The sequence below is a fragment of the Hippichthys cyanospilos genome, chromosome 9, assembly GCF_059441005.1.
Source record: "Hippichthys cyanospilos isolate Australia breed blue-spotted pipefish chromosome 9, RoL_Hcya_1.0, whole genome shotgun sequence".
Lineage (NCBI taxonomy): Eukaryota > Metazoa > Chordata > Actinopteri > Syngnathiformes > Syngnathidae > Hippichthys > Hippichthys cyanospilos.
In genome coordinates, this window is record NC_142377.1 from 22,726,433 (window position 1) to 22,749,335 (window position 22,903).

The 22,903-nt window shown below is 49.1% G+C and overlaps 2 protein-coding genes across 3 annotated transcripts; one reads left to right on the forward strand and one right to left on the reverse strand.

Moving 5' to 3' along the window:
• The first annotated feature begins 688 nt into the window (after positions 1 to 688).
• tasora (transcription activation suppressor a) lies at positions 689 to 14,715 on the forward strand. Its single transcript, XM_088422804.1, has 28 exons — positions 689 to 1,103; positions 2,550 to 2,695; positions 3,014 to 3,106; positions 3,179 to 3,251; positions 3,581 to 3,672; positions 3,730 to 3,861; positions 3,929 to 4,059; positions 4,484 to 4,515; positions 4,609 to 4,714; positions 5,228 to 5,331; positions 5,420 to 5,526; positions 5,850 to 5,922; positions 5,983 to 6,057; positions 6,571 to 6,755; positions 6,877 to 7,122; positions 7,570 to 7,759; positions 7,840 to 7,968; positions 8,262 to 8,425; positions 8,496 to 8,631; positions 8,990 to 9,244; positions 9,609 to 10,471; positions 10,983 to 11,105; positions 11,476 to 11,635; positions 11,705 to 11,813; positions 11,978 to 12,156; positions 13,247 to 13,434; positions 13,508 to 13,881; positions 14,275 to 14,715. Exons 1-28 carry the CDS (start codon positions 827 to 829, stop codon positions 14,570 to 14,572), a joined length of 5,040 nt encoding a protein of 1,679 aa, XP_088278930.1. The 5' UTR covers positions 689 to 826; the 3' UTR covers positions 14,573 to 14,715.
• Positions 14,716 to 15,696: 981 nt separating this feature from the next.
• Positions 15,697 to 22,542, reverse strand: ccdc66 (coiled-coil domain containing 66). Of its 2 annotated transcripts, none has more exons than XM_088424074.1 (21): positions 22,350 to 22,542; positions 22,144 to 22,202; positions 22,032 to 22,051; positions 21,519 to 21,761; positions 21,045 to 21,273; positions 20,884 to 20,968; positions 20,471 to 20,565; positions 20,283 to 20,341; positions 20,058 to 20,150; positions 19,837 to 19,971; positions 19,472 to 19,680; positions 18,937 to 19,021; positions 18,704 to 18,868; positions 18,335 to 18,398; positions 17,874 to 17,927; positions 17,074 to 17,314; positions 16,778 to 16,913; positions 16,666 to 16,700; positions 16,269 to 16,375; positions 16,068 to 16,192; positions 15,697 to 15,994 (listed from the first exon to the last, which is right to left on the reverse strand). In XM_088424074.1, the coding sequence occupies exons 1-21, from the start codon at positions 22,358 to 22,360 to the stop codon at positions 15,926 to 15,928; spliced, it is 2,319 nt and encodes a 772-aa protein (XP_088280200.1). In that variant the 5' UTR covers positions 22,361 to 22,542; the 3' UTR covers positions 15,697 to 15,925. The 2 variants fall into 2 exon arrangements, with proteins under 2 accessions (XP_088280200.1, XP_088280199.1); XM_088424073.1 differs by having other exon boundaries at positions 20,884 to 20,971.
• Between the last annotated feature and the right edge of the window lie 361 nt (positions 22,543 to 22,903).

A 22,903-nucleotide genomic window follows, 5' to 3' on the forward strand; every position in this document is an offset into this window, starting at 1 on the left:
AATGCTTTGTCCCCTGAGGGAAATTTGTCCGACGAAATGTGCATTAGTCCACAGCAGCGTTTAAAACGGGCGTACATTCAAAAGAGACATAAAAACACAGCTAGTTAACCTCTGGGGGAAATTTTGACCCAACACTGGCTTTTTGATGTTTTCAAAAGAAACGCATACACAAAAAAAAGAAACACCAGGCAGCTAAAATATTTCATAAATTGTCAAAACATGACGACTTTCAATATGCCACGCTGCTGTCCCCTATAAATGCTTGCAAATGGGAGGTGGATGTGCCACTTTCTGTTTTTGTTATTGTTTTGCAAAACAGATTGAGGTAGTGTGAGGATTCTTTACACAGCTATAGATGGGGCAGAAATCGTCAATTAAATCGAATTATAATCGAATAACGGACCCCAAAATTGGAACGGAATCAAATCGCAGACAGCCGTAAATTAGTGCACCTAGTAAATAGTGCTAGTAATGAACTAATTTCTGGCAAGCCTAACACGATGCTGTTCCAAGAGCACGTCTTAACATACCAACTGCTCAATTCCATTGTCAAAGCCGTCAACAAGCAAATTACGACACAAAGGTTCATTCATATCCGCCCGGCGCTTGACTGTTTTGAATTGTAGTTACATGGTATAATCGATAGTTGGCAGCAGAGGCTCGTTCCGCACTCAAGCTGCGACTCGATCCCAACGAAGTAGTAGTACTCGGCGAAAACATGGCGACCGTTGTGTTTAGGACTGTACAACTGCTACGCTAACGCGTTTCCCGTCGGGAAGAACATAACGGCGGCGGCGCGGACGGTTGACGGAGAGGGCGAGGACCGATGGAGTTCGGGGTAGCGCGGAGGCTCTCGTACCCGCCGCCGAGGAGGGTGTCCTCGGAGTACCGCGGGGCGAGCGTTAGCGTGCAAGATGGCGAGTGCGCGAGTGCGCTCGTTTCCAGCCCGGGGGAGGCTCTTTCCAAACGGCCGGAGGCTCCTCCGGGCGGCCGCGGTGGTCCCGGAGCGCTGTCGCCCGTCCGGACGTCGTCGCTGGCCGTCCACAAGAGGCACATGCCGATGCAGCCCGACAAATTCCAAATCCCCAAGAAGGAGAAGAAAGGTGGGTCGAGTCGCCGAGCGAGCAGCGGACTTACAGAAACGTCATTTTCGTTCACTTTCAAACGTTTTGCGGCGCAACGGGCTTGGAATCAAGTGCGCCTGGAATCGGCGCGATTTAATTTCTTTAATGCTTTGATAACTTTCATCTTTGCCCCTCTTAAGTTCCACCTACATTCAAAACATACTTAAAGGGGGGATGTGTGATTTTTTTCGCATGCGCCCGTGGGAGCTTTAGGGGCATTACGGTAAACACTCCTGCTGCCCGGAGCTAGAGCAGACATGGCGACTGCCACCGTCCATGTAATAACCATTTCATGAAAACTAAACCGACGATTATGTTTAAAACATTCTGTTGGTTGTTAAGAACACATTTATTAGCAAGTTTTTGAAATGTATAATCATTTAGTTCTTTTTTTAATTTAAAAATGCTCTAAATCTTACACAATAAGACAGTTTTCTAGAGAGCCGTCATTTTGCAAATTTCTGTAACATGTATGATTCAACACGACACTGTATTTGTTTCGTTGTTAACCAGTCCGCTCGAACCCTCTTTTCCATTTGTTACATGAAGGTTCCAGCCTTTAAAAGGTAAAAAATGCGTGGGGGACAAAGTGTGGCCAGAACCCAATATGCTTGTCTACATTTTGGTCCTCATGTGTCTGCGAGTGCGAGATTAGCACATGCGTATATGGCACAATATGACATGGTGCAACACGTTTCACATTCTGCAAGACATTTCTCAGGATGCGACTTCTTCCGTAGACCATAGTTTTTAAGTGGCTTAGGGCGCATGTGGCAGGTTTCTCGTCACTGGCCGATGACCTGACCTTTGAAAGCATAGGAACAGGCCCGTGCAGAATGCGACAAGCAGACTTCTTTCTCTTTGCGGGACGGCATTCGATATGTTCATTGTATATTGTAACACGCGGCATTATTGCAGAGTTTATTAAAAAACATCTCACATCAAAATCCTGAGATCAGTCAAAAGTTCCCTCCGGGTTTAATGTGTTTCTACTGCGCTAGCGGTTTAAACCAAGAGTATCATCTAGAGGAGAGGTCCCCAAACACTGGTACAGGGCCGCATGAGCCACACCCTAAATAATGGACCGCAGTATTTCTGTTTTACGTATTATCCGAGTCACAAAGCTACTTTATTTTGAAAAAAAAAATTGCAAACTGGCCGGATTCTCCTAGGATGCACTTCGGTCCCTTGAGAGTTAAAGAAGTCAAACGAGGAAGAAACAGATGTCTTTGGGAAGGGGAAAGGCCCAGTTGAAAGACAGGCGACGAGCCTACAACTTAAAAGAAAGCGAATGCTTTTAACAGGCAATTCTTTGAAGGTGTGGTCCAAAACATTAAAGAATTTTGGGTGCACACACAGAGAACTGTCTTGGATGCAGTCGCTTGAAAGGTGCGATTGGATTTAGTATCGTGGTTCTTTTTGCAGATCTGTTGAAGCATATTTCCACCGAGTCGCGGGAGTACGAGGGCGTGATGAGCATCGTGACGGCGGGCCACGTGGACGTGAACTCGGCCGCTCGTTTCACCTATAGCTGCCCCCGGCTGGTCCACAGCGAGCAGCTGGAGAAGGAGGTGCCGGACCGCTTCTTTACTTTGCTCGCGTGCTTGCTGCAGTCTTCGTCCTTCTCAGCAAAAAAAAAAAAAAAGAGTCATCTAAAGGAATTACTTTTTAACTAAACAAAAAACGTTGCAAAACGATACATTTTATATTTGATACATTTTTGACGTTTTCCGCGGGAAAAGTATCTGTTTGCAATCTCAAAAATGTTGTTTATCGAAACGGGGCGTTGTTGGAAAAGCAACATTTTAATCCTTTCACTCTAGAAAAATATAACCACTAAAAAAAAAAAAAAAATGAGGACAGGATGTTGTTTTGTGTGTGGGGGTCAGTTTGTAGAGAAGAGGAGGGCGATGAAGACGGATGGGCGGATTGATAAGGAGCTGGAGGAGAGTTACTGCTTCCTCTTGACCGACGAGACCAAGGTAAGCGGCGCAATCGTTTTGGGCAAGATTTCCCCTACTTCTTCTCCATTGTTTTCAACGGCGTGTGCGCAGGTGCCACGGCTGTGCGAGAAGGGCCTGATTGTGGGTCCGAGCTGGCAATCGGCGCTGGGAGACCCCAATAAAGGTGGGAGTCATACATCAAGTCAAACGCTTGTCTTCACTCTATGTACTGTATGTAGGCGGCGAAATGTCACACCATCCTTGTTTGGCTTGTAAGGATGATAGCGCAAAATTTGTAGTTAGCAGCTTTCCTGCACTCTGGTGTCGAGTGGAAATAAAACAGCGAATAAGCAATGGAAATGTTTGAAATGCAAAAAACAATGGGAACATGAACCGTAAATCAAACGGGTGAGCTTTGAAGGAAATTCATATTTCTAGCTTTTTCTAGATTCCTTCGGGTTACGCAGGCTCTCTTCCGGAGTTGCTCAATAAGACTCGTCTTTTCCTCGGCAGGAGTCTACTTGAGCAGGTACTCCGACTTAATTCAGGGCCACCCGTTCAACCACGGAGCCGCCGGCCAGATCATCGTCTTCAAAGTCATAAAGGTGAGTGGCGACGGGCTGGCGGTCACGTGACCCTGACGCGGCGCCTGCGCCTCCCAGGGCAAAGTGAAGAGCATCCACGAGAACATAAAGAACGTGCTGGACCCCACGCCCGGCTATGACAGCCACCTCTCCAAGAACGTCAGCAAAGTCACGTCCGTGGCTTCCTACCGCGCCTTCGAGTACACGCAGGTGAGCCCGCGCGAAGGCCGGCCTCGGCGGCGGGTTCCCGCCCCCTCACGCGCCCTCGATTTTGCAGCATTACTTTTACGAGTACGACTTTGCCGAGCTGAAGCAGCGGCCCCGCCAGGTGTGCCCTTATGCCGTGGTCACCTTCCACTACAAGGGCAAAGACGTGCCGCTTCCTTCCATACCTTCCGCCTCCGGCAGGTAAGCCGCAGCACCATGGACGCCTTGACGTACGTTTGGACATATTTCACTTGTGCGCCGCTCGCCAAAGAGATTGAAATCGCATTTGCGGAATATGAAGTAGGCAGCGTTAGTTGCCTGATTAGCAACCGCTGTTAGCTGAACTTACGGCATTATTTTCAAGAAAAGAAGTGAGCGTACTGAACCAACGTCCAAGTTCATCCTTGTTCACGCGCAGGAGTATTACTAACACTGAGGAACATGTAAAGGTATTAAGTGTTGCTGCGTCTCCTACGCGATACACGATAACACGGAAAATGCCAGGCCCCGAAATTAGGGTGCATTCTATACACAGGTGCGTCTTATATTTGGGGAATTATGCGGTGCCTTTTTTGTTTTAAAAAAAAAAAAAACATACTGAGAAGGTGTTGTCCTTGTGGTGCAGGGCGAACAGCTGGCCAGCAGAGACAAGTAAAGGTGAGTTCTGGTGCTCTCACTTTTTTTTTTTTTAATGTAAGGCTTTTTTTGGTCGATGGTATAAATGTTTACTTTGTGGTCTTGCCCCACCAGAAGTGGCACAGTTCACTGTGTGGAGCGGCGACTTGGTGCACCACGACAAGAAACTCTTCCCCATTTCCCTGCGCTCTTCATCGCTGCCCTTCCTCCCACACAAACTGTGAGTAGTTGCCAATGGTAACTACCAAGACTCTCAAACAACTTCAATTTGAGTTTGCATTGATGATTTTGAGCTGCAGAAGTGTTGTGTGTTTCTGCAGAAATAAAGCAACGTGAGCATGGAATGTGCGTGTCACAGACATAAATAAAGCATAATACTCATTAACCCCTGGGGGAAATTTTGACCCAACTCAGGCTTTTTGATGTTTTTGATATGTGATGTCAGCATACAAAAAAAAACCATGAGGAGGCTAAAATATTGTACAGATTGTGAAAACATGACGACTTTCAATATGTCATGCTGCCATCCCTTCTAAATGCTTGCAAACGAGAGGTGGATAGGTACATCTTATAGGTGTCAAATTTAGCCCATGTCGGGGTCATTTACTGCCATTCAAAGTTGGAACTATTGTCAGATTTGGACATACTGTAAACCCGATGTTTTATGCATTTCCCCCAATTTTTGCATTAATCCTTTCAACGGCGTCTCGCTTGACCCTTTTGTTTCTTCCAGCCCCACCAAGCTCGAGCTGGGACGCGTGATGCAGTGGGACACGTTGACCAAGCTGCTCCCGCCCCTGCTCTTCTTCTATAAGCTCCATCGCAGCAGCGGGGAAAGTGAGCCAGCACACAAACACGTCATTTCGGAACCGTTAGCGTGTTGTCGATAAGGCGACGTCGCGGACGCCTCTGCCTTGCTGTGTAGTAGTGACGGCGGGGAACTATCACTGGAGCGTGCTGGAGGTGGTAGACAGAGGTCGTTCCGCCAATGGCGTCAGCGAGCTGCTTCACCAGCTGGAGGACAAGAATCTGGTGAGCGGCCATCTTTTGTCAAAACAAAACAAAACAGCAAATGTGCTCCTCTGTTCAAAAGATTTGCGCTAATGCTCTTCAACATTTATCATTTCATTTGATGACTGATCTGCCACTTTGGGAGTCCAATAAAAAAATCTGTTGTAAGATAGGTTTTCTATGTACAAATATTCATACTTACTGGGGTATTTGACAAACACAAAAAATATGTGATAAATGCAAAAAGAAATGAATATTTGAAAACATTGGATGAAAATGTGAAGCTATAAGAAGAAAATATTGGACCAAAAATGAGTTGAGTGTGTATGTGTTTTACGGTGCAGGTTCTGGTGAGCAAGCTGACCGAACGAGGCTTCCTTTTCCTGCTGTCCAGCGCTCAGATGGCCACGCCCTCCGGTAGGAAGCCCATTCACTAATACCGAAATCATAATGTAATACTTGCCACCCTTTGCTCAGAGAGAGGAGAGAATTGGAAGAGATGTCTCCATGCCGTGTTCGTCTTCCCCGAGAGCAGAAAGGTCAAGGCACCCGGTGAGGAACACAAACACACTTTTTTTTTTTCTACTTCCAACTCTTTCTGAGCACAACCATTGAGTCGTATCTTCTCAATTCTATTTCATAATTGTTGCATGGATTCAAAAACCCTGGACTCTCATTGGTCACACTATGCATCAGCTATAAGCTGCAGGGCTCAAATCATGAGTAAAAAGTTATAGTTGACTTGTAGTCCAAAAGAATACGTCAGATAGAGTATTTATTTACAGTAAATGTAATAGTTAAGAGAATATGAGCTTATAAGTGTGAAATCACACAAAGGCTATGAATAAATGTTAAAAATAGATAAGACATTATTAAATGAAGGGTAAAGTAGGAAAAAATGTGTAAAAAGTTCATTTTCACCAAAATCACCTGATGGCTTATCAAAGACGTTTTCCATTCTCCTGCCTTCTTTTGAACCCTTGTTTTGGAGGTGATTTTGCATGAGATGTCCCAAAAGTTTAAAACAAAAAAAAAAAGTTTAAGTTCCTATTTGTGTGTACTTAGCAGCCAGTTTTGCCTCATCCTGCGGCGGCTTGGGTGGCGACAGCGTCGAGATCGCAGGACTGAAGCACTTTATCCCGGCGCTTCACCACGCCCTCATCAAGAGCCAGGCCAATCCTACCTCGGAGCTCGCCACCGGCGTGGAGCTCCAAGCGCAAGAGTACCTGATCGGCCAGAAGGAGGGCAAGGTGAACCTGACCCCTCAACACCTCCTCAGGGTCCCAATGCCATTCAAGCAGCGGTACCTTGACTTGAGCGTTGAATTCGAATCCCTTTTGGGGGCGCTCTAACACCTCCCGACGCCCGCAGGTGCGAGCGCTCGACGTGGGCCAGTACGACGTCAAGGCGGAGGAGACTGCCGCCGCCGGGCCGGCCGTCAAACGCCACCGGCCCAACGCGGACCTCGTTCTGCGCACGTACTTTCACAATCCGGCTTGCTACCAGCTGGCGGTGGCGCACGCCGCCAAGATGGTGGAGCTGCACTGCGCGCACCTGGAGACTCCTGAGGTCATGCCCGTCAAGGGCCGAGAAGGCGCAAGCAGCAACACGCTCAAGGTGACCACTGATTACACCTTCATTGCCTGACTGCTTATGTTCACATAACGTTTGACACATTGGCGACTTCATTTCTTATTAAATATGCCTTTTATGGTACCCATCTTGAAAATGTAAAACGGCTCTTTTGCGCTTACCTTGTGCTGCCATCCATTTTGCAGCTCAAGCTGCGGGCCACGCAACGTGCATCCAGCCATCATCCTGAGCGCTGGTTCTCGCCAGGGTCACGCCTGAATAACAGGGCCAAAAACAGGCGTTTTACTGATATTAAAATGCAAATTAGCGTCAATAAACTACTCTCGCTAATAGCGTCCCTTCTATCAAGTCAGCCCCGAGGTCTCTTCATGAGCCACGTACTGTATAAAGCAGTCAAGTAAAATCACCTTCTTCCTGTTTTTTACAATTGGAAAGTGATTTCTTTCCCCGACCCTGTTGCGGCGTGTTCAGTTGCAGCAGCTGATGGACCTGGTGTTGACCTGCAAGAGGAACGCCGAGAACGAGGTGAGGCGCGAGGAGGTGCGGGCGGGAGAGACCAAAATACAGACGAGTAGGCGAAGGATGGAGCAGAAGGTGGCCGAGCGGGCGCTCAAGTACCTGAAGGCTTCGCACGAGCCGTCGGAACGGGTCAAGGGTCCGGGTGAGGGCTCGCCGCGCCTCGCGACTTGAATCCAAATGTTGTGTGCGCCGGCCACGTTTTCATTTGCCTTTGCCTGGCAGCGGAACGCGCGCAGGCCGCCCCCCTCCCCGGCTCCCTGGCCTTCGCCATTCAGTCGCTGGGTCTGGCGGGCGCGTCCGTGCAGGAGGATGGCTCCGAGCTCGCCGCCAGACTTCATAAACTGCTCACGGGCGAGTGCACGTCTTCCTACTTTGCTGAAGGCCGTCGAACCTTTTGTTTTACTTGTACGATTGGCCACCCGGTTAACTCTTTCAGTGGCATGGATGAAAATACTCTTCTTTTAAAATAATAATAATAATAATGAAAATAAATCGCTAGTCAGTTAAAGAAGTCTCGATGAAGAAATTAAAGCTGGCTGTGAAATAAAAGTCAAAATGAATGCTGAATAAAGTGGATAAAACAAAAACAAAAAAATCCAAGACAAGAACGGCGACGTCTTAACGCCGCGCGCGTCACCCGGCAGGTCTCAGGCAGAACTCCAGGGGGGCGGCGCCTCCGCACCGAAACCACAGAGCCAACGCTCCCGCGGACGGTCCGGCCGAGTTGTCCCCGTTCGGGCAGGTGGCCGCCCAAATGGGCCTGCCCGCCAACCGCGACATGGACCTGCGGACGCAGGACGAGCTGGAGGTAGTTCCGCGTTTGGACGCCGTCCCGTCTCCCCGGAGCGCGCGTGCTAACGTCGTCTTGCGCGACGCAGGAGCAGACGGCGGGCAGCGCGAGCAGCCTGGACGGATTCAGTCCCGGCGGAGAGAGCCATCACTACGACCCGCGAGAGGGCGGCGCGAGGAGAACGTCGGACGAAGACATCCCGTGGAGGCTCATCCCCATCACAGGTCAACTCCATAGCGCTCTTTCTCTCAGTGTTCACTTTGAATTTTTTCAAGTGTGCCATAGGATGCGGTGCACCTCATATATCAAACGGGTTAAAAATAGGCTATTCATTGAAGGTGCGCCTTATAGTGCGGAAAATACGGCCGCGGATATCTTCGGGCCTATTCATTTTTGTCCATAATTGTGTTCATGTTGTCTGAGTTTCATCGCAACCAAACGCATGAGACACGATTGGAAAGATCCGCTTGTCCTCTATAATCGGTAACGTCGGTCCCACGTGTCCGGTGGCAAAGTGGAGATTTTCCTCGGAGGAGCTGTGCGGGCTCAGCAAGCCCGTTGAACGAAATGACATGTGCGCAGGTCTCTGTTCCGAGAGGTACGCGCGGAGGGAGCGCAACCTCCCCCAGGACCCCCGTCTGCATTTAACCGCGGCGACCCCGCCGGAGCCCGGCCCCATCTCGTCCCCCGGGGTCAGCCCCCCTCCCTCGCCCGCCGCCCGCCCTTCCCCCGAGCCGTCCTCGCCTCCCCGGTGTCAGTCGTCATCGCCGCCGCTGCCTAAAGAGCAAAGAATCCCCGCCCAGCGGCTTGCGCCCCCCGCCCCCAAGGGGTCGGCAGGTTTGTCGCAGCACCTGTTCACTTTTTACACAAACCCATTTTTTTTTTCATGGCCAACAGCAATAACACTTGTCAGCAGTCAAGTAGGCGCATAACCGATATTCGGAGCTTTTCATTTTCAGTCATAACAAACGGTGCAGTGTATATCCCGTATCAGCAGCATCTCCTCTAAAGTTTACTTTCTCAGTGCCACGGATGAGAAAAAAAACATGTTCACTAAACCAAAAAAATGGTCACTCAAATGACCTATTTTCAAGCAGCGATGACCATATTTTGACCCTAAAATGAAGGGTGTGTCCTTATACGCCTGGAGAGAGCCTCATTAGCACCTCTGTGTTTTTTTCGCGGTTGCGTCTGATTGCAGGTGATGTGTTGACTGAGCTTCCTTTGGGGCCCTTTGCAGGAAGCAGCACGACAACGCAAGGCGGCGAAGGTCCCGACTCCGCCAGCGCCGCGCCGTCCGCGCCGCGGCAGGGATTCGTAAAGGAGGAACCCGTGGATGTGGTGGACTTGACGGTGTCTTCGGAAGAGGAGGAGTCCGGCGGGGCTTTGGCGTCCTCGCCGCCGTCCAATTTCCTCAGAGGCATCGACGACATCCTGGACAAGCATTTGGGCCACTTCTCGGCCGACCTGCATCTCCTCTTGCAGGAGGAGAGCATCAAGTGCCGACTCCCCGAGGCGCTCCCGTACCATCCCGCGGAGCTGCCGGGTTACGCCACCCCGGTGGTGATGCCCTTCTCCCAGTACGTGTCCCTGTACCACCCTTGTCCACCGGTCCAGGGCTACGTCAGCTCGCTCCAGAACGGCATCGGCGGCATCTTGCGAGGCTTCGGCGACCGGCCCGAGTCGGCGCTCGCCAGCACCGTCGGCGCCTTCGTGTCCAGCGTCAGGGCGGGAACGGACGAGGACGAGACGGAACGAGCGCAGGCGGCCGGCGAAAACGAAGACGGCTGGCACTTTTCGGACCCTCCGCCCTCGCCCCCCTGCCCTCCAGCCGCCCACCCCGAATCCACGCAGTCCGACAGCGTCTCCACGTCCACCGAGCCGCCCGGCGCCGAGCCCCTCGGACTCCCGCCGCCGGCCGCCCTCAGCGACGTCATCCGGCAGCTGAGGCCCGAGGTCCTCAGCAACCTGTGCGACATCATCAAGGACGTCCAGAGGAGCTCCATGGTGCAGTTCTACCTGCACGCCGTCCGGCCGGACGACCGGCTCTTCGGGGACGTCAAGGTAGCTTAGTCGTCGCCGCTGTCGTACGTACGCGTCACCCTACTTCTCGACGTTAGCTTCCCAAACAACACTCGCTACTGCCGATGTTCCACCTGAGATGGAGTCACCTGATTTTGATGTTCTCCATTCGATACTTAAGAACAGAAAAAAAAGTGAATCCAAATGGTCCAAAAAGCAATTTGTTTTTCGCTTAAAATGACCCAAATCTTCTGATTTCAGCCCCTTAAAAAGTAATTTCTCATTGTTTTTTGTAGTGCTTCATGAAAACCAACTGATGATCCCAACCTTTGCGCCAATGCCTAAATCACTTTCACAAAGGTTGGCGAGTGCATCAGTCCAATTTGAACGACACTTCAAATCAAAAAAAAGATTCCTATCTTGATACATGCGGTGCCATACTGCTCGAGGACAGTTTGATTCGGGTCTTCTTTTCTACGTTTGTTTTGCCAACTTCTGGGAAGTGTTCCGAACACACTTTGGATTCATTTAGCGTGTGTTGGTGCTGTCGCAGGCGTACCTCTTGCAGCAGGGTCACACGGAGCAGGATCCCGTTTCCTTCTTGCAACAAGAAGTCTCCGAACGCAAACTTCTGGTCATCGTCAAGAACGAGGACATCGAGGAGCACGTTCACCAGGTGATTTCATCCCCACGTTCCTCCAGAGTTGATTGTATTTGGCCGGGTCAAACGTCACCAAATTACCTTTTTCGCGAGGTCTTTAAAAGGGGACCCAGGAAATGGCTCGATTGACCTCGCAATGCCGTCGTTCCTTTCTTACTTCATCTAAATGCCTTTTGCGCGGCCGCTCACACGTGGGCATATTTCATGTTGCTCTGTCTAATGGGTTTTATTTTGAAACAAATTGGAATTTGTCAGCTTCAGGTTTTGCTCAGCGCAATTTTGGGGACTCCAAACATTTGTTTTGGGACCCGTAGATTTTTCTTTTGCGAGTCCCAGTGCCATAGACCGTTGGGCCGTCTTAAAATGCCACCTTTGTGGTTTTCAGATCCCGGGTCTGGTTTCGCTCAAGCGGCACCCGTCGGTGGTCTTCCTGGGCATCGACGCCTTGGAGGACGTGAGGACAAACACCTACCGGCAGCTGTTTGCGTGCGGGGGCTGCGTCCTGTCCGAAGAGACGGTCCTCAACCCCGACATGGTCTCTCCCGGTACGAAGCGCCGCCAGGGCGGGGCGGGGTTGCGCCTCCCCGCCTGATGTTCCCTTTTTCTTCCCGCAGAACAACTGGAGGCCCTCCTGGCGCTGGTGGAAAAGCGCAACTCTCCCGAAAGCGTTTGGCGGTGGAAGATTCACAGCAAGCACTTCAAGAAACTCAACGAGCAGGCCAGGTACCAATTAAAAAAATATCTACGTCTATCTATATCCATCTCTTTGTTCAAAAACGGGACAATTTCTCAAAAGGAAAAAAAAAAAACTGTAGCGATTGAACCGAATTGGACAATTTTTGGTCTGTAGACGGATGAAATAGCTTGCGGATTTTGTGTGCGCTCAGGTTCCGGCGAGACGCGGCCCGCCTGCTGGACCTCATCGTCAAGTACCAAGAGCAGAAGGTCATCGAGGTCCTGCCGCAGCATCTGTGCGACGGCAGCAAAGAGTCTGGGCTCGACCTCCGCTGCCTCATCCAACATCAGGCCCGGGACACCCGCTTCAAGCACACCGTCTTGCTCAGAGGTACGAGCCCGGCCTTGCAAACAGCCAATACGCATTCAAGCCAATACGCTTCAAGCACACCGTCTTGCTCGGAGGTACGAGCCCGGCCTTGCAAACAGCCAATACGCATGGGTGCATCGCCATTTCTTTGTTATGGCGTCCCTGGCTTACGTTTTTTTCACGTTATGATCTTTCGCCGCCTCTTTAAGGCTTTTGGCCCGCTTTACGATTATCAACAACTGTTCTGACCTGTTGGGTTGGTTGTGGTTGTTGTTTTGCCTCCCTCTTGAGGCGTTTTTAGGTAATTGCTCTTATTTTCTGTTGGCGTCAAACTGCCTCCGCGTCACTACAATGCTGGTCTGCTACTGTTCGGCGTCTGACTCCCTAAGATACCGGCCTTCTATCGGTCGGTGTCCCGGGAACACTAAGATGCCGGTCTGCTATTGGTCAACCTCACTCGTTTCAAAATGGCGGAATGGGAAGGCGTTGTTCTATCGAGAGTGGTTACGAAACCGTATTTATAGTGCATTTCGGTGCTTAATTCAAACTTTTTTAATTAGCCATGAGTCTCATGATTGCTCGTTATGTTAAAGAGAGTTAAAGTAAGAAGATGATTTATATGGAAATGAAGCTGGAGATAATCAAGACAACGAAGCTAGCCTAGCCTAGGCTAGGGAATATGGCCATAGCAAGCTCCACTCAAAGGTCAATAAATCCCATCTATATTTTTTTATTTGTGATGTTATTTAATTGTATACATGTATATTATATATAAGTAGCGCTTACTTCACTATTTTGATACCGATTTTTAATATGTATATACAGTTGTGATGTTATTACCTGGGGTTTTCCACGCATTGGCTAATTAACATAGGTTTGGATTGCCCGCAGTACGCCGAATTTGCCTCACCAGCCCAACCGCCGAACACATTCGTCTCGTAAACCGGGGCCCCCACTGTACATTGGAGACATTTTTTAAGTAAACTCTACAATATCAAATTGTGCATAACCCTTGTGCAACCTATACACATTGCATTGTGTGTGCGTATATATATAAATATTTTGTTTTTATTAGTTATTTTTGTACTACTCCGATTTGCATTCTTGTCAGTGCATAACGCGGACTTCACGGCCTTCTCCGAGAGCGGCATCATCGCGGTCGACGTCGACAAGATGCTGCAGAGTTTCGACGCCTTGCTCGCCCTCCACCAAGACGAAAACCAGCAGACCGTCGCGCCGGATCCGCACGCGGCCGAAGGTCGCCGCTGTTTGTTGTCCGGGCCACAAGGCAAACTTATCGCGCCGTACTTTAATATGCAGAACTTTTCTCGTCATCAAACCTATTCACGCCAAAATGGGAAACTCGTTCCAGACGGCGCGAGGGAGCCGAGCGGCGACGCCGACGCAAACGGCGCGGGGCATCGGGCCTCCCCCGGCCCCCCCCGCGCCCCGGAGCCCCGGGCCCCCCCCCGGCCCCCCCCGCGCCCCGGGGCCCCGGCTTCCCAAGACCTCCCCCAAGAAGAGCCGCGGCCAGCACTCGGTCAAAGACCTCCGCATGCTGCACGAAGCCATCTCGCACCTGCGGGCCCAGGTGCGGCTCAAACCCGAGACTTCCGACGACTCGGGCGCCGCCGCCGAGTCCGCCCGCGACGGGAAAGAGGGGGCGGGGCTTTCCTCCTCGGGAGAAGCGGACGACGGCGTCTCCTCCAGCTCCGTTCCCTGCCTCGGGGAGGCCGAGGCCACCGGGTCAGTGCGCTTGAGGAAACCTTGATTTCTTTAATACCGCATTTCATCAATGAAACAATGACAACTTACACATCTAAGGAAAAGTTGATTTAATTTTTTCCCCCATATTCTATCGATTAACGACCGTGAAATAATTAGAGAAATCATTCATATTTTTTAGCTTTTATTCATTGGTAATTTGAAGAACAATACATCTAATGAAACATTGATTTATTTATTTTATCAATGACCCCAAAATAAATAATTAATTGGAGAAATAATTGTAGGGATGGTTTTGTACTCGTTCATTGGTAATTTACCGAGCAATACATTTCATAAAACGCAAATTTATTTGATTGGGTAATTAATGAGGCGCGGGTTCCGGTTTGACCGAGGTTCCGTTCTTTCCGGCAGACGGCCGGAGCCCCCCGCCAAGGCGGACGAGCGTCCCCGCAAGAGTCCGTCCCGCGCCCCCGTCGCCCCGGGCCAGCCGCGGGGGCGCAGTGGAGCCAACCGCTATCAGAACCGGCGCCCGTACCAGCCGCATCGGCGGCACCCTCAAGAAGGGGCTTTTTACACGGACCCGCGCAGGAACCCCGCCCGGGGCTTTCTGGGACCGCAGCAGGCGGGACAAGTTTTTTCGGGGGGCTGTTGGCCCCGGCGGCGAGGAGGAGGAGGAGGACGAGGAGGAAGGGGCTTCAACGCCATGTAGGCCGTTCTCTTCACCCCAAGGTAACCCCTTTTTCTCTTTTTTCCTTCCCCGAATGCCTCGCCGGCCCTCGCGCTCTCGGATGGGGGGGGTTGTGTACCTTGTTGTCGTCGTCCCTGCTAGCGCGGGGGTGCATGCTGCTTCACTCCAAAAAAAAAAAAAAAAAAAAGACTTTGTTAGCAGCTGAAAAGTTTCCAGGTTCCTCGCGAGGACTGCGTATCGACAAAAAAAGTTGTTTTGGTTCCCTTTGTTGAAGTGTGATTTTATCAGTGTTTTTTTTTGTTGTTGTTTTTTTCACTGTCCCACTCCATTTTTTTTTTTTACATATTGTTATTAAAAGCTTATTAAGAAAATCTTAGTTATTAACTTAGTTATTTACCGAAAAACACAAACAATCCTAACGCCGCCGCATTGATTTTCATTCATGACGGCATTATTTTTCTTGCAATTCTTCTTCCTTTTCAGGCAGACTAGTCAAAAAATTTTGTTTAAAAAAAAAAAAAAGTTTTTTTTTTTGCAGATTTTCATTTCATTTTATTGCAGTTTACCTGGCTTTTATAAATATACTGTATATGTACACATATATGTATAGATTTGTATATATATGTCAATATCTATATGTATATATGTCTGTGTGTATGTATAAACATATATATGTGTATGTATATATATGTTTATAAATGTGGTTTTTTACTCATAAGTTGAACCAGTCAAAACATTTTGCAAAATAAACGAAAAAAGAAAGCAAAGCAATTTCTTTTGTAGCTTTTCCGACGCGGCTTTAAAAAACTGATAGACGTATGTATATATAATATATCCAATAAAATATCCTATAATAAATGGTAAATTGTAAATCATATATTTAAAATCCATAACCACTGTGTTGTTTACTCTTCAATATTTTTTTAATTAAGCATACAGTAAAGTAATACAGAAGACTATCTTCAATTTTTGATGACAAAATAATCATGAAAAAGTGTTAATCATATTTTAATGTACATTAAAGGCAATGTATAAAAAAAAAATGAAAGTAACAAACGCAATGGTCAAAAATGAATCCAAATAATCATGAAATACCATAAGAATCCGTGTCAAGTTTGATGACTTTCCACAAATACAAGTGAAAATGAATGTTTGTCTTTAGACTTTTATTCACGCCGGCAATAAATTAGTTCTTAAAAATGCAATTCAAAACATGACTAGAGGAAACAGGGTAGCATTGTTTAAAAAAAAAACAAAACAAATCCAGCAAAGTGCATTGTTGCGTAACCAGCGGTGGGCGCAGGTTGGAAAAGTGGGCGCGGCTTGAAAATGCGGGCGTGGCTCCCGAGGTTTCCAAAGTTGAGAGGAAGAAGGTCAACATTTGGAGGGGGAGTGGCCACGTCGCAGGTGTCCCTCCAGCTCCCGCTGCTTGTCCAGCAAACCCTACGCGCCACAAAAGCGGCTTTAGTTGCCTTGCGCCGTTTTGCGGCTTTCAGCGCTGGCGAGCCAGCGACACCTGTCGTAGTCGCGCCAGGCCTCGGAGGATCTCCTGCTGCCGCTGTGCGCCTCGCGCCGCCAGGAGATCCCCGGGGGACGAGGAGGAGGAGGAGTCAGGGGGAGGAGGCGGGGCCAAGCTGAGAGCTGCCCGCGACCGGGAAGGATTGACGCTATTGCGCAACAATTGCGTGCGCGCGTGCGTGCGTGCGTGCGAACCTACCCGCGTGCGCTTGGGCCATCTCGCCCAACTCCAAGCGGACCACGTCATCCGTGCGGATGTAGGGGATGAATTGCAAGGAGGGTTGCGTTACCGGGGGCGAGCGCCCCCTGCAGGAGAGGAGGACATACTTTAAAAAACAAAAATACATTTTGCTGACTGATGGGCCAATACGGGTTATTCGGAGTCAATGACTGAAATTTGGAGCTCATATTTATCAGCTTTGTTTGGCAACAGGGAGCTGAAATTTCACCCAGATGGTGTCAAAGTTGAACATGATTAGCTATGTTGTCCCTTAAAATGTAGCTCATTTGCAAATTGTCAATTTCTACTTTTTTGAATAAAAGTCAGATATAAAAAAATTAAATAATTTTGAGTGCTTGTGTGGCGAGCGTCTCACCCTTTAGCAGAACTACTGGCACGGTTGGACTCCACCTGCGAGCAAATATGAAAAAAATAAAAATCCGATGGATGATGATGACTGAGGGCGAGGGCTTTGGCGTGAGACTTGCGTGTGTGTTTGCGGGGGGGCAGTTCCTGTGCTGCAGGGCCAGAACCTCCTCCTGCCTCTTGAGGCGACTCTCTCGTCTGCTCTTCTGCAGCGAGGCCGGGTAACGCTCCGACGCCGGGACGAACCGCCGGCTGGGCCTGCGGGAAAATTCATCAAATAAGAATTCTTCTGTCTACCGAATACCGTAATTCCCCAAATATAAGATGTACTTTTTGAAGGCCAAAAGTGTGAGTGCGTCCACAGATGCGCATTTTTCTATCAAGCTAAAGCTTATATTTGGGTTATTAGTTTTTGCACCTGTGCGTGTTCCACTCGGGCCTCCTGTTCTCCTTCCTCCTGTCCGTCCTGGCGAAGGCCTCGTAGGCCTCGGGCGGCTGAACGAGCTTGTCGGGGGGCCGAACGGGCTTGCTGGGGGGCCGGCCGCCGTCGCCGCCTCCTTTGCACCCTGCCGCCACGCGGGCGTTCTCCTTGCCCGCACTGTTCTTGCGGTTGCCAGGAGTCGGCGGCCGCTCCGCCCCGGCGGGAGGAGGAGCTGCTTCTACGCACGCGCGCGCATTTGTCATCGCGTCCGTGAATCTTGGGGTTCAGGCACCCCGGCGAGTACATGAGATTTGAACATGGTCTCTGCGCGTATCAGCAACTCTCATTTAACATTTTCTTTTCAAATTAAAAGCAAATGCAACATATCTAAAAAGGGAGCACGAGTACCCCTATGATGTTTTGGAACTGACTTAGTTTGACTCGTTTGACAAATGTCAGCCCAGCAAAAAAATCGAAGTTACGCACCTCTGGTAATTTGTGTACATTTTGAGGCTCTAAAGTATTTTTGAAACTTTTGAACAGGTTTTTTTTGACAGTACCGGCAAATGGAATTTGATACTGTCCTAGGAACAGTGTTATTTTTCTTTTCAAATGAAGAGGCAATGAATTGGAACAAGAAATGTATTGCTCAAGCGCAAATAGGCGTACAAGTACTCCAGGCACACATACTTGAAAAAAAAAAGGGGGGGGTGAAATTTGGACAAGGTTTCTGCAGGTATCAGCAAGTCTCATGCTTTTTAAATGATGTGCGATTATTGTTGTGTTTCTTTGTTTACCTGTTTGCACAGCTCTGTCTCTCTTCTCGTCGGCACTCCCGGTTGGACGTAACACTGCACCACACACACACGCTACATCAGTGGAATTCAAAACGCGGCTTCTGCATTTTGCCCATTCTTGAGTTTTAGTCTTTTAATAACTGAATGCAGAATTCCTGCTTTTCAGGTGATGAAAATCAGCAATTGTGCCATCTAGTGGTTTACTGCTGCATGCAGCTCCGTTGTGATAAATCTGAGCAACTGTGCCATCTAGTGGCCAACTTTTGCTGTACACTGCCCCTTTGATTGGAACAGGTGCGCTTCATTAGACGGAAAAGCTCAATGGGAAAACTTTGTCGAGCGCAGTCGCGGGCTAATTTTCTCGAATTTAAGACTTTGTTTTGATGAGGAATAATTTCACACTCAGCAAATAAACGGGAAGCGAGCGGATGGGAATGGACGCGCGGACGTCAGCCACTCACCGCGCTCAGTTGCCGATTCCTTCGTTTTGTCGTCATTGACATCTCGCTTCTCTGGTTGCTCTTCCTACACACACAGCACGCACACGGCCCTTTCAAGTTATGACGCCAATTTGTATACATTTTTTTTTCCAAAAGGAAGGGTGAGTATCGGTGCCAAGTATCAGTATGGGGCCTTGTTTCTAGAAGCAGTTGAAACTAGCATAGGGCGGGCTATATGTGCGCGTATGTATATGCATGAGTATGTACATAATACTGCAGATTTGTCCTTAAATTTGCTGATGAAAATGAGCGATCGGCAGCTCTGCTTTGTTTCCATCCCAATTCACCGAGTCGAGTTGTGCGCGCGCGTTTTTTTCTTTTTGTGCTGACCTTGCATTTCTCCCGCCGCTTGAGCTCCTCCTGCTGGTAGCGCCGTTGCAGCAGGTCCCTCTCCAGCGCGATTCTCCTCTGGTCCTCGTCCTCCTCCTCCCTCCTGGCGGCCTCTTCTCGGCGCCGCCGCCGCTGCCGCTCCTCCATCTGCGCCCGGATGTCTCTCTGGACCCGGATGCGGCGGCGTGAAGATCCGCAGTGCGTCCGGCTCAAGTCGGGCGGCCCGGGTTTACCTGCTGCTCCAGCTGCTTGAGGCGCCTCCTCTCGCGCTCCTCCATCTGGACCGGGTCCAGCAGGGCCGTCATGCTCCGAAGGTAGCTGCGCAACACATTATTAGCATACGTAGCATACGGCACCAACACAACAGTAACACGCATGCTCGTGTTTACTAGTGGAAAGTGCCCCCTGGTGGCGAGGGAAATAGTGGTTCAAAATACTTTTATAGTATTCTGTCAGAGTTGTTTAACGGGAGATTGCCCCCTGGTGGCTAGTAAAAAAAAAAAACGCAGATAAGCCGCACTGGAAAGTAGCGGCTCACAGTATGAAACTTACAGTAATAATGCCCAGTATACATTTTCCAGTTTTCAAAGTTTTTATTGAGTGGACTGAAAGAATATTGCATTGCATTCTGCTGTGTGTTTTACGTGTGGCCCAACAGCCCCCCCCAACCAAAAAAAAAGATGTATTGGCATTTTAATCAAACTGATCGTTCAAGATCTCAACCCATCCACTTGTTTTCTTTTTTGCAATGGGCACCAAATACCGTACCTGCTCTTGGTGGGGTGCCGGCCGCCGCCGGGGTCCACGCTGGCCCGGCCCGCGCTCTCCGCTCCGCAACTGCTGGAGGCGTCCCACGCGAGGGACAAGCTGGACGACGCCTCCCAGTCGCCGGAGGGGGCGGGGCGCGCGCTGGCGGGGGCGGCGGCTTTGCGTTGCAGTGAGTCAAAATGCGCGGCCCACAGCTCGTGATCTTCTTTCTGCACAGGCAACAACGCGCGCACAAAAGACCAGGGATAGCGATTCCTCATTGAGGATAAACAATACCTTCCTTTCATTGCCTGTCTACATGTGTTGCTTCGCTATTACATTTTTACGTTGGGATGAAGCTAAGTGTTTTGGTGTGACTTTCCCACCTGATGGAGGAGCATCTTCTCCCGTTGCCTGCGCAGGCCGCTCTCCTCCTTCTGTCGGTCCAGCTCCTCCAGCCACAGCCGTCTCTGCTCCTCTTTCCGCTCCCACTCCGAAGCCTCCTCCATGGGAGTCACCGCCTATGCGCGCACAAATCAGCCGGATTCGAATTTCACCGCACAAAAAGGTGAACAATTGGACTTGAGGGTTTTGTTTTTTTTTTTACCCCGAGTCTGAGACTGGACCTGATGGCGGCCGGCTGCTCTCTGCGGCATCCCGCCGGCTGGGCTGAACACACGTAACCTGGGTCCTCTTCCGCCTACATAAAAGCACACAAATCGGGAATAGATTTGATGGAGGACGATGGCGGGGAAGCTAAGACACTCCACACAAAAGTATCGGGACACGCATTTCCATTCTTCCGAATTTTTCCATTCCGTATTTAGCTTACCTGCTGTGTGAGTGAGGTCGAACATTGCCGCAGCCGCTGCTTCAGGGCCACCTGCTCATCTACAACAAAAAGCCACATGTCGTGATTTGATAGTTGCAAAACTTGTAATGTAAGAAGCTCAGCTTGCTGGCAAATAATGCAATTACTCGCAACTATAAAATTATGAAATTTGAAAAAAACCAACTTACTGAGTTGTTGCCTCCACTGAGCCTTCTTTGCTTGGGCGCATGCTCTGTTGTCGGCGTCGTGCTGCTCCAGCCAGCCAAACAAACCACCGCCGCACCTACCCCATCGTTAGTACATTAGATTTGATATTTCCTCAAATTATTATTAGCAATGCTAATAGCAGTGTAGCCACATTACATGTATGACTCCTTTTTCCTTTGGGGAATTGGTAAATATACATACAAATATTCTTTGCCATTGGTCAAAAATCTGCCTTCAGCTGTCTGTAAATTCCACTAGATGGTGACAAAGTTCTACATGAAATGGCGTTCCTAAACTCACTTCAACTTAGTTCCTTGGCGTCACATGATGTCACGATTGGCCTGACATGAATTTCAAAAGTCAAATAGTGAGAAGGAAGACAAAAAGATGTTACCCGTTGTCCGCGGGTGGTGATGTTCCGCTTGGTGTTGTCGTTTCATCGCGAGCGACTTGTTCCTCCTCCTGCTCTTCTCCTACAGCTTCTTTCACAAGGAACGAAAGTGATTCCTCAGTGAGGTTTTTTTGTTTTTTTTTGGTCACTTTGTCATCACTCACCGAGCTGATTGGACACCGGGCGCTCCCCGGCGGCGTGCCGTTCATGGCCGTCGCTCAGATTGGGCCGCGCTTGCTCGGCGCTCAAAGGCGCCGTGGCGTCCGTCGACCCTTCGCGGTCTAGCGAGTCCTCGGCTCTCGACTTGACGTCGGACATCTCAGCCCATCGTTCAAAATGTGCAGATGTTCCTTTGGCCGAAGTGGAGACGCTTTTGCCGCACGCTGGCTTCACCTCCAACACACGTGTGCAACAGAAGCACGTCACTTGTTGCTGGGCAGAATTTGTTGTCGCAAGAATAAAACCCTAACAACATCATTATTTTTTCTAAATCGCATTAACGATTAATGCAAATGAGGAAAAAGCTATGTGTAGTATATTTTCTGAAGGTTAAAATGTGTAATATATTGGTGTTCCTGTGTTAATGTTCCAGATCAATTTACATTGACACTCGTCATCTGTTGCTAGGCGGAACTCACCTGAGGTGCAGCTTCAGCTGCTGTCATATGTCGCTCACGGGTTTTGGAAGCTGTCTCACCGCCTGGTTTTCTACCCGCTGCCACGCCGGAGCCCAAAGAGGCGCCGCTCTCTGCCACCTGTGTCCTGGCACCTCTGGGGGCCGCTCTCGGTTGCTGCCCCGCAGGACGTCGTCCCCGCACATGTTCGACACTGGACGGCTGCCTGGAGTTCAGGACATAGCTTGGGCGAGGCCTGAGGGATTTCTGCGGGAAAAGATTGCACGTCAATCAATTTCCTGTTCTGCCTTGCCAAGATGTTCAAGTCAAGCTTTGGAAGAGTGACAAGTTTTAGTGGGTAGTCATATAATTTTTTTTTCAATGTCAGTTTTACGTCTGAAAATCTGTAAGTCACGGCATATACTGTGAAGAGCATGTAAAATATACAAATATTTAGCATCACCTAGCTACCTTTCTCTTTTTTTTTTTTTTAATTTAAATGTGAATAATATTCATCCTGAGAGTTTGGGTTCATACCTTGAGGTTCCTCTCGCTACCTGTGGTGGGGCAAAAGATGGTACATTTCAAATGTACTCCAAAAGAGAACACATGTTGTGAAAGTGTGTGTGACGAAAGGATGTTTGCATACCATGGTTGAGCACGATTAACTTGGGTTTTCCATTCTGAAGTTCAAAAAGCAACCCGTCTCTATTTGCAAAGACACACAATGTCAGCAAATTTCTTTTTCTTCTTAATTATTTGTGTTATTCGGTAGTAATAAAGTGCCTGCGCGCACTCCACTGCGACATGCGTTTAACATGCTAGCCGAGCTAGCACATCTCAAAACAGACTTACCCGAGATACATGGCAGCATAGGATAATCGCCACGAAAGTTATTTAATGACAAAATATATATGTGGCGTGCCCTGTTTATCTGAACAAATAGTCCCCCAAAACGCAGTTTTTGCCTTCAAAATGATCTTGTCCGTGTTTCCAGGTTGCTAAATTATGTATGCTGGACGCAGACAACAACCAGAAGCGCCCTTGCCGATTGGCTGGTTTAACATTTCCACGTTCAAACAAACAGCCAATCACGACGATTTGCGTCGAGGGGCTCAGCCGTTAATGCGATGTTACATTTGAGTACAACTCGGAATTTTGTTATTCAATATGTTTGATAGATTAGCGACCCGCATCTCCTCATCAGAAAGAACATATAAAACAATGCTCCTTGAGCAGCTTTAATTCATCAAGTATTTTTAAATCATGAGTTAAACATTGAATTGATAACATTTCATCGAGTGGGCGAACTGAAAATCCTGCCGCGAAATACGCTTTCAGAAATTATCCGCGAAGGTATCCTTCGATAAGTAAAACATTCCGGATGAAGCCCGTGCTTCAAATGAGAA

Excerpts from the sequence above, each read along its gene's own strand:
- tasora (XM_088422804.1), top strand. The coding sequence starts at position 827 with ATGGAGTTCGGGGTAGCGCGGAGGCTCTCGTACCCGCCGCCGAGGAGG. Across the intron at positions 3,673-3,729 it reads TCGTCTTCAAAGTCATAAAG|GGCAAAGTGAAGAGCATCCA; the intron begins GTGAGTGGCGAC and ends TGCGCCTCCCAG. Across the intron at positions 8,632-8,989 it reads GAGGCTCATCCCCATCACAG|GTCTCTGTTCCGAGAGGTAC; the intron begins GTCAACTCCATA and ends ACATGTGCGCAG.
- ccdc66 (XM_088424073.1), bottom strand. Across the intron at positions 20,972-21,044 it reads CCCGGTGTCCAATCAGCTCG|AAGCTGTAGGAGAAGAGCAG; the intron begins GTGAGTGATGAC and ends TCCTTGTGAAAG. Across the intron at positions 20,342-20,470 it reads TCAGTGGAGGCAACAACTCA|ATGAGCAGGTGGCCCTGAAG; the intron begins GTAAGTTGGTTT and ends TTTTTGTTGTAG.